The sequence below is a fragment of the Sinocyclocheilus grahami genome, unplaced genomic scaffold (genome assembly GCF_001515645.1).
Source record: "Sinocyclocheilus grahami isolate Dianchi unplaced genomic scaffold, SAMN03320097.WGS_v1.1 scaffold52.1, whole genome shotgun sequence".
Taxonomy (NCBI): Eukaryota; Metazoa; Chordata; class Actinopteri; order Cypriniformes; family Cyprinidae; genus Sinocyclocheilus; species Sinocyclocheilus grahami.
The window spans coordinates 2,570,420-2,581,097 of NW_015505231.1; the positions used below are offsets into that span (position 1 = coordinate 2,570,420).

Here is a 10,678-nt window from a genome sequence, read left to right on the forward strand (position 1 = left end):
AAGGTCCAGCTGAATAAATGTGCTGCTGTGTGACTGAGCATTCACAGCTCTTTAAAGTCTGTTAATGATTCACAAATCCCAAAACATATCCAGACTAATAATACTCTACAGCTGGTTAACCATTTATATGCTCCAGACTGTTAATGCACATTCTTGTTGCTTAATCGTTCTTTCTTCCTAGAAATATCTTGATGCATAATGTACAAAAATAGCCCTTAACTCACAAAAACAATGTATGTAATGCACAAGGGCACATACTTTCCAGCAGGTCATGGGTAAGTAGGGAGCAGTCACGGAGAAATGGGAAAGATATGCCTTCAGCATTTGAGTTTTGGAAAAGCTACAGACCTGAAGGCCATTAGTGCTGCACCGGTCACCTATTAACAGACTCTTACTGATCTTTAACCTCAGTCCAGCTCTAGAAAACATACTACAGATGCAAGGACCTCTCATGTTTTACTATGGATGAAGGCTCTGTGATTGTATCGTGCTGAGAATGCTGTGAGGACACACAGAAGTTAAAGTTTCTCAAAGCCATTACCTTTGAGCTAAGCTGACCTCAGAGCATTCAGTGTAGCAAATGTGCAAGTACATAGTGAGTGGGAAAGTGTGTCCTGATCAGTCTTGTGCTTCAGAATGGAAATGACGTGGCTTGTGGGTAAAGCAGAATCAGAACAACAAGTCCAATGTGTTTAATCTTTTTAATGTATAAATTCTGGGTACAAGACTTTCAGTAAAATATAACAGTACATTCTCATTCATTTTATTTAAACAACTCCATATAATTCTTCCAATCCTTCGGTTTATACATCTTTAACATTTCTTTAATTCTTTTCAATTTCAGAAATGACTACTTGAAGTGACCATTTCTGTACACATTAAGATGTAAGGTTAATATTTCAGTATGAACACCTTTATCTAAAATTTGAACAAGACGGCTATGGGCAACATTTATTTAATTTGTTCCAGCACTTCAAGCTCATGTGCAATGAACTAGAAAGCTTCTAGATATCTTGAGGTCTACCTTTATGGTGTTTGTGCAAAAAAAAAAAAAGGCAAAAAAATCAGTGGCACAATAATGACAATATTAATAAAAGGCTAAACACATTTAAAAAAAAAAAAAAAGTCAACTGTATATTTATTAGAAGGTTTTTTGTTGTTGTTGTTAAAATACACAGAATTATTAAAAGTCCAATATTTAACCAAGGACACTTGTACTTTTTTTGAGGTACCATACATTGTTTTTCCCAAAGATAACAAAGATATTAGGTATAGTGAAGGATACGGTCTTATCTATTATATACGCCTGACATTATAATAATATATGAGGCTATAGATTTGAGAGTTTCTGAACTCTGTGGTCACATGCAAGCTATAACGAATCATGAAACTAAGAATATTTATCATTTCTAAACCGTTGAGTGCTCGACAGACTGGTGAATTGATCGCAGTGCTCTGTTCCAGACATCACCAAGCAAACTTCCAGTCGGTTAAGGCGTGCTAGGTTGATAAATTAATCTATTAAACATGCGATTTCACTGGTTTACAGAAAAATGTTGTCAAGACACAATTTGAGTCATTAAAAAAAAACAAAGGTGAAAAGTTGTATTTAGTGAAGAGATCAAACCCAGTCCATTTAAGACGACAATAGGATAAGAAAAAACGTTTAGTCCAGATTGTAACCAGTGAGAAATTTCATGGCTCTGTTTTTCCCGTGTTTATCACAGCTTGCAATAAAAAAGAAAAAAAGGGAAACAATTTGAACAAAACTTCCCACATCCTGGAAGTAGCCCAAAGAAAACCTCCGACCATGACACAGGTTAGATTAAACATTGACGCGTTCATAGTCATTAACAAGCACAAATGAAGCCATCTGCCACTGATGGTGACACAAGGATGTCTGAGAAAGATGTGTTGGCATGGTGACAGGTTAATGTATATAAAATGGCTTCTGTCACCTTTCCACAACTGACTTTGTCACATGACAAAAAGGAGGGTTCGCATCCATCATCCTCTTTTCCTCCTCCATCATCACATCTCTTGTCATAGTATCTCTCTTAAGTCTTATTTGGAATTGTAACTTCCAGACTAAAAGTTTTTTTAAATGTCACCCGAGAAGCTGCTGGAACTCTACAGATGTCACTTTGCACTGTCTCCTTTCTCCTAAAGACAAACCACATACAAAACAAGGATAAAAACACCACTTGATTGCTTAACCTGCATTAGGAATGAGAGGTTTTTTTCCACACTAAAGCCACTCACTTGTGACTTTGGGCCTGTGCTGTGTTCAGGGGGGTCAGCGTTAGCAGGTGAAGGGGGGACACTGCCATTGGGCTCAGTGATCAATAACGTCCGCCTATCCCGGGGCGATTTGGGGTCACACTTTGTCACCCGGAATCTAGAGAAAGAAAGAGAGAGGTAACAAGAGCACAAAGCTCAGACCTTAATAATATCCATATTATTCAGTCTTAATATTTATCACAACATTAATTTCATATCAATGATTGGGAAGGAAATGGATTTAAAAAAAATTTCAGACCTCAAGAAAAGAATGTAAACACAATTTGTATAACTCCAAATAGTATCTACCTTTTAAGTTATAGCCCCATGAAATAAGATATTTTCTCTTGATTGTGTTTCATGATTCAATAAATATGTATCATCATAAATAGCACCTGACGAAATGAATTCATACAACTTATTTAATAATTTAATCAATCTTTTAAAATGTAATCAAATGAAAATAGAGCAATTCATTTAATTTGTCATTGTAAACAAAACATTGTATTTTTATTTTTGGTTTATTCAATAGTATTATTCACTTTTAACACTGTACTAACTATAAGTAACTTTGCAACTAGGCTACATGTCAATTAAATCTCATTCATTTGCAACGACAAGTTAAAAAACTTAGTAGAATGCGTTGACATACCTGTTGGGGGACCATCAAGTGTATCAAAATAAAGCAGATATTAAGCAGACAGTCTGCTAATAGACTAGAGACTGGTAGTTGAGAACTATTTGCAAAGTTACAAAGTTAGTAGAATGTCAAAAGTAGACTTATCAAAATAAGGTGTTACCTTTTAATTATTATTATAATTTTTTTTGTATACATGGTGCTGCACAACAACTTGCATACAGCATCATTTAAAATGTGGATGAAAAATCTGGGTTGTATTATATTCCTTATTATATAATATGTATCATATTACATGTCATAATTTCAAGTTAAGCCAACATTTTATTTTGGTGGTTTGTCTTGAAGACCTTTAGTGAAACAGCAGACACTGAAAACACCATGAGGGTCACGCATGATCGAGTATGTGTAGTACATCCAGACCTTTTAGCAACACCTCTATTCATCTAGCTGAAATATTTCAAATTAATTAATTTTCCGAGAATTATCAATATTGATATTTAATGCCCAACCCTAACCTCATTGTACCAGCCAGATCCAGTCCAGTTCTTTCCCACCAGGCTCGTCTCTTTCGTCTAGATCCTGACTCATACCTCACATGTAATTCATCATATGTTAAGTGTTTATGTATGTAACACACACCTGCCTACAGACAACACTGTGACTTCTCCTATGTGACTGCGTCTGTCCAGTTTCTTGCTGGATGAGCGTCTCATCAGAGGCCATTTTTTCTGGTTGCAGCGGTTGCAGATGTTCTTATGTCCTCCGATCCCTCCGATGGTGTGCAGGTGGTTGCAGGTGTGTTTGGCTGCGCTGGGCGGCAACCCTGGCAGTGCAGGGCTCTCAGGGCTGGTGGGTGTGTTCGGAGAGGTGGGCGTCACAGGGCCACTGTAGAAAATTGAACAGAAAAATATCAGCTTAATTGCATGAAATACCCAGGTGACCTAGTTACATATGCCAAAATTTGGTAAATACAACAGAGAACACTGCGGTGGGTTCTGTGGCCCACAATGTGTTTGACTTGACCTACTCCAAGCATACTAATTTGGAAACGTGTATCATAGCATAATACACACTTTCACATACTATTTAAACAAATTAACTGTATTTTTACTATTGTTCGGACACGCAGATAGACTAGACTTGAAGGGTTAGTTCACCCCAAAATAAAAATACTGTCATTAATTACTCACCCTCATGTCATTCCAAACCCATAAGACCTTTGTTTATTTTCGGAACACAAATTAAGATATTTTTGATGAAATCCGAGAGCTTTCTGACCCTCCACAGACAGCAATGCAACTACCCCGTTGAAGGCACAGAATAGTAAGGACATCATTAAAATAGTCCATGTGACATGAGTGATTCAACCGTAATTTTATGAAGCTACGAGTATACTTTGTGCGCAAAGGGGAAAAAAAAAAAAACCACTTTATTCAACAATTCGACACAGGCTTTCACAAGAGTACCACGACACATGCGTGTTGTGCTGCTGATGCAGGAGCTGGTGTTCTGATGCAGAACATCCATCTCTTAGTTAATCATCTGAATATTCTGGTTCGAATAAGTAAGGCTGGGCAAAAAAACAAAAAACAGAATAAATCTTTACACGTTCAGAATGACTGTTTTATGTACAGCATGTCATCCTCTGCTTGTAAATGAGGAGCAGCGCATTTGGGTTGTACGTCAGAACACTGGCTCCTGCGTCAGCAGCACCACAGGCATATGTCGTGGTACTCTCGTGAACGCACGTCAAAGACTGACACGGAAGACAAGAAATTGTCAGGGCCTTGAACGTGGTAATTGCATTGCTGTCTATGGAGGGTCAAAAAGCTCTTGGATTTAATCAAAAATCTTAATTTGTGCTCCGAAAATAAACAAAGGTTTTACGTGTTTGGTACAACATGAGGGTGAGTGACTAATGACAGAATTTTCTTTTTTTGGTGAACTAACCATTTAACCTAATCCTTGTGTTGTGACTCTTTAGAATGAATGTATTAATATCGTGATATATTTTTATAACATCTTTTTAAAACTTAAGTAAGCAGCATCACAATTAGTATGTTAATTATGTGAATATGTCTATTTAAGTGAATAGATCAAAACTTGAACACCAAATCACTGAAAAAAGAAAAACTGGAAAAAAAGCTTCACCTTTCACAGGTACTATATTTGAGCTGAAATACAGCACAATTGGAGCAGTTACTTTAAAAGACAGACCAACTCTCTCCCCGGCTGCTTTATCTGTCTTCTCCTCTCACCTTCTCCCTCTATTTATTTTGTCCTTCCACTCTGCCAACTAAAAAAAAATAAAGGGGGAAATGCAGCGGTCTTTTCTTATCTGTCTTCATTACACTGCGCGGGATGTTGTTCTGCTCTGTGTGCATATGCACGTGTGCCTGACTTGAGAAGCAGAGGAAGAGCAGGACAGAGATACTTCAATTGCCACCTGCAAGAGGGACTATGAGGAACATAAAGGAGCAAGGGACACGCATGCAAACACACACACTACACAAGAAGTGTATTCATTGTGTTTTGCAATGGAGCTCAAATATGAAATCAGTTAGTTTGATCATTTACTGTATAAACATTGAATTAAAAAGTTGTCACTTCAAAGCAAGGTTCTACAGGCTGCCAAGGTCTCATTAGCTCCTGCTGGTAGATGTCATAACTACACCTTCTAGCTGCCAGTGTTAAGTTAACTACACTTCACTAGTGGACCAAAAATGTTCAGTATCTTGACAGTAGCAAGGCTACTTTTAACATAGTGTAGCTTTTTCAGTAGCAAGCTATTTTTTTAAGTAGCAGTGTAGTGACACAAAACGCTACATATCCATGCTTAGAATATGAAATGAAATGCCCAACTGGCAAAAGATTCATTATTTTGAGTCGGTTCTTTTCAATGAATGTGTTGATCTTAAGCAGATACAGCGATCTGCTGGTCTGGATAGAGTAGCTTTTTCAACACTGCTAGCTGCAAAATGCATCTTTCTCCACTTTCGATCTTTTATAAATAGCTAAGTATTCTGACAAAATAAATTTTGCAAGCACGTACACTGACATAAATTGCAAACTCCACCCCTCCATTCATGAGCTTCACCCCAGACTCATCTCCCCATGGATGCCCTGTGCGCTCAGTAAGTGTCTAGAGAATGGACAGCACAACATCTCCTCTGCAAAATACCCAATCACCCTTCATTCTGAGCACCACTCCTAATTTTCCTCTCCACACCTTGAGTTCCTAATCACTCAATCCAGAGCTCCTTTCGTCACAGCATCTGATTGCTCTAAACCTTTCACCTTCCCTATACTCTTCTTTTCAGTCTCTCTATGTTGGTCTCAGTCTTGTGTTAAAGACAGTAGGAATCAAATTCACTCTGCTGCTTATACGGTGTGTCAAGCAGAGTGACCTCATTGTTCAACCCAAATCTGTTATTCACATGAATGCTCAGACCAACTGAAAAACATACACCACGCACACACAACATCAGAGGACATCTGGGGAAAAGGAAGGATTAAAGGAATTCCCCAAAATTAGAATTCTGTAACCGTTTACTCACATTCTTGTTGTGCCAAACCCATATGACTTTGTCTTTTTTCCATGGTACAAAAAAGTGAGACATTTTGTAGAATTTGCTGGTTGAGATTTTCCATGTAATAACAATGGTTGATTCAAGATTGTGATTCAAGCCTCAAGAAGGTTTAAAGGGCATGACATGTCACGACATGACATGAGAAACCGAAATTTCCCTTAATCTTTCGATACAGAAGAGGTCTTTGTATGCTTAATACATCCTGCAAGTTTCATAACTTAAATGTTTTTTATTGATGATGAGGACATTGTATGTAATATCCCTCAAAAAATGGCTTATCTTGGATCCAAGGTGCAAGGTGATGTCATCCAGTCGCAGTCGTTTGCATAAACACCGCCACCAGAGCAACACATTGACATAAGCCCCGCCCACTGGCATGCAGCCACTTAGCGGCTTGACACCTGATTATGCTGAATGCGACTGTTGCGTCAAAAGCAAATAAAAATTACGATCACTGCCGCTATTTTTTCTACACTGGATACAGTATACAGATGCGTGTTTGCTTTCGGATATAATCCACACACTTGAGTCTGTCGTTAATAGGACAAATGGAGCGAAAGAATGTTTGCTTTAATGCATTTAAAGAGCTCTTTCGCGTCTTTGTACAGATATCAGAAGGTTCCCTGCGTAAGTAACAAGTGGATAGTTTATTTTAAAGGTATCCTGGATCGTGTCAGAGGACTGTCCGGAGTGTTTTGTTTTGTAAATGAGGCACAGTGTCATGGAGAGTTCACAAAGAAACATTTGTTGAAAGATGAAGCGAAACTAGATCTGACTGCAGCTGCATCACAAACCCTAAGTAAATGATTTCATAATGCTTTGTCTGGAAATGACTCACAATAGCGAGGAGGCACTGACAGTGTTTCCTATACAATGACATTAGCCAATCATAACAGTGGCTGATTCCTGACAAGCCTTAAAGGACCCGCCTCTTAAAACAGTTCGTTTCAGAGAGAGGGTTTGAACGGGGGTTGAAAATAATCATTTTTCCACATATTTATTTGTTTTTTTTGTGCAAAAAAAAAAACTTTATTAACATTATAAGTAAACCTCAAGGAACATTAAAATAATTCAAATAAAATCCATGTCATGATCCCTTTAAATAAATAAAATAAATATTCAGTGAATTGGTTAAACTAAAACAATTCATTCAGGTTCTCTCTCTTGAACGGGTCCCAACAGTTTTCTTTAGTCACTGGAGGGGAAGATTATCGGATTATATTAACAGCTGTAACAGTTCAGAAGTTTTAAAATACACATTTAAAACCCTTTTAAGATAGTTTTATGGTCCTTTTGAATTCTAGTGAAGCTTGAAAGCAACCATTACATTTATCTCCTTTTTGTTCCACTGCAGAAATAAAAACACACAAGTTTGGAATGACAAGAGTGAGTAAATGACAGAAGAATTCTTTTAATCTAGTGACTGATGTGGAAGACTGTGAATTGCATAAGATGAATAAAACGGAGTTAAAATATAACATTTCAGGATGAAGAAACATTCACTCAAGTATTTTGAAATGAACAGCTGATATATAGTATATGAGCAATGAGTTCAAAAAAAGTGAAGATCCCTTGAAAAGATTCAAAAGGATCTTAATCTTGATGTCATAGCATATATTTTTAGCACCAGATAATTAACGCTCACCTTCTATAAACTGATGTCATGATGCTGATAACATACAGCAACATTTATATATAACTTATAAGGTGAGACCAATGCTCCACCCAGACTCATATTCCATGACTTCTCTGTATATGCGGTTTTGAAAGTCTTCCTGGATCTAATTCTGGCTTGCAGCAGTGTCAGTGATTGATGCTTTTGTGCTTCATGGTGATTTCCCCCACGATGTGTCATATGAGACAGACAGAACTACCTTTATGCCTCAATGCTGCTACTACTCTGCCCTCTTGTGCTGCTGCCGTTATTTGAGAAGTGACAGCGCCATCTTGTGAAAGGGATGGGGCACTGATTCACAAAACACCTACTGAGTTTTAATAAGCTAACAAACCATTAATGTCTACTGAAACATTCATGTTTGTTTTATAAGAATGCTAATGTGTTTTTAAAAATGTCTTTATATAAAGTGAGGAAAAGTGAGAAAATATCTTTATATGATATATATATAGCATTTATATCTTTATTTTTAAGTGAGGACCCAATAGGCCGCTAGTGAAAATACTTCTACTTAGCTTTTTGTTCTGAATTCCTATTGAATTACCAACATAATAGTGCATTTAAATAATGAATTTGTTACGTGTTTTTTTTTTTTTATATGCCGGCTCAGGACATCAGATTACAGACAGCACAAAAGAAAACAAAATTCAGGAAAGATATATACAAGGTCTTACCCCTCCGATTCTATACTGTCCTGAACCATGGCTTTGAGTGCATCGGAGTTGGCTGGTGGAAAAAAAGAAAGAAAGAAAGAGAGAGTTCATTAAATGACTTCTTATATTAGCACAGAGAAGAGTCTGCAGCCTCAGATGCAAAACCATTAAGCAAACCGTTTAGTCTTCTGCCTAATGAAAGCAGCTGACTGCCTTCTGATGCAACTACTACTGCAGCACATACTCACAGTTGCAGTGGACAGAGGGCAGTTTCAGGCCACCATTTAGTTTCATTGTGCAATGGCATCAGGGTATTTTCAATTTGAAATGCCTTCAAAAAGGCAGCCAACTTTAAAATGTTAATATTTTCACACAGTGGCACATGAATTGTGCAACCACTGGCAATGAAAGTGACTAGCACTAAACTTTTAGTTCCTTCCGTTTACACAAGAACATCTTATCCATTTTAAGAAGTTGACTGCTAGATAACTTAAACCACTTATTGATTAAACGCATCCAATAGATATGCAGAAATACGCCTGTTTCTGAAACGGTAATGTGTTGGTAGTCATGCACAATGACCAAGCAGTGGACATGGTGCAACATGAAAGCTGCCACACAAATGTATAAGACATAAGAAGCAGTAGTATCACTTCCTGTTTACCGCTCGTGTCATACTTATGGGGAAGAAACAGTTTAAAATGCTGTTGATCAGATGTTGTCACCATGGAGATCATCATAATTTGTTATTCAAATTTGGTAAATGGGAATTTCTCTTGTGCTGTGTTATAAGCGATCATGCGCTTTCACTTTCCAATTCGCGATCTTGGTGTCACCTTTAGAAGAAAAGATAATTGTCTGTTTTGCTTATATCTATACACCTTTCACTTTTAAAGACTAAAACAAAAGATGGATTCATTGTTATTCTTAATTAAAAAGCACAACAACAATAAAACAGTAGGCTACAGTTTACATAACGTTTTATTTTGTGAAACCTTACTACATATATGGAATAACCATTTTATAAAAGCAATAAGCCCCGTGAAGTCATGGTTTACAATGAATTTATAACAGCAAAGGGTCGTGCCTAACAACGTCCAATAGCTGTTATAAATTCACTGTAAACCATGGCTCTTTGGGGCTTATTGCTTTAATAAATTACAAAATGTTTAGCAAACACTGAGGAATCAAATTAAAAAAATTATAATGATAAAGAAATAGCGTGACGTGAGATAAACAGCAAAGATAAGCTTTTCAAAATGAAAACAAAAAGAGAAGCAAATTTAAACTGGCTGCCGGTGACTTTTTTTTTCTTCTCACAAGAATACCAACATGTTCATCTTCTCTGGTTTAAGAAGTGGTCTTTTACTTTACTTTAGCTTGAAAACCAAATCTTCCTTCTGCCATAATTTCCTCAATATTCGTATCATTTTTGCCGCCAATTTCGCGTACAACTGAACTTCTTGTAAACTTTAACGTTGATAAGATGCAATGTTACGGATGGACTTTACAGCATCTACAGGTGCCAACAAGAAATCAAGATGATTTTTGATTAATATTGAGAAAATTAATTTTTAAAGAATTGATTTCTTTCTCTTTTAATTTTTCAAAACTGATCAAACATTTTGTTTATTTCTAAGAGTAGGTTAGGGACATCAATAGACCTTTTTTTCCTAAGGTACCCAGTGAAACCGCTGTGCAGTCATGTTTTGTGTTTCTATCAGCAGTTTAGAATCAGAACCAGTGACTAGATGAATTAGTACTGATCCAATCACTCAAATGGGTTCGAAAAAAGGTCTGAAATATTTTGCGATTCAGGTTAAATTATTCAGACAGTTTA

The 10,678-nt window shown here is 36.9% G+C and overlaps 1 protein-coding gene across 2 annotated transcripts; it reads right to left on the reverse strand.

Moving 5' to 3' along the window:
- Nucleotides 1-1,153: 1,153 nt before the first annotated feature.
- LOC107583291 (RELT-like protein 1) lies at nt 1,154-8,908 on the reverse strand. Of its 2 annotated transcripts, none has more exons than XM_016269472.1 (4): nt 8,860-8,908; nt 3,560-3,805; nt 2,272-2,398; nt 1,154-2,163 (listed from the first exon to the last, which is right to left on the reverse strand). In XM_016269472.1, exons 1-4 carry the CDS (start codon nt 8,886-8,888, stop codon nt 2,140-2,142), a joined length of 426 nt encoding a protein of 141 aa, XP_016124958.1. In that variant the 5' UTR covers nt 8,889-8,908; the 3' UTR covers nt 1,154-2,139. The 2 variants fall into 2 exon arrangements, with proteins under 2 accessions (XP_016124958.1, XP_016124957.1); XM_016269471.1 differs by having other exon boundaries at nt 2,263-2,398.
- Nucleotides 8,909-10,678: the final 1,770 nt, after the last annotated feature.

Bases quoted from the DNA above. Each gene is read 5' to 3' on its own strand.
- LOC107583291 (XM_016269471.1), bottom strand. From the start codon at position 8,888: ATGGTTCAGGACAGTATAGAATCGGAGGG. The intron at 2,399-3,559 runs GTGTGTGTTACA...TTCTTTCTCTAG, and splicing joins ACAGTGTTGTCTGTAGGCAG to ATTCCGGGTGACAAAGTGTG. The intron at 2,164-2,262 runs GTGAGTGGCTTT...GTTTGTCTTTAG, and splicing joins GCACAGGCCCAAAGTCACAA to GAGAAAGGAGACAGTGCAAA.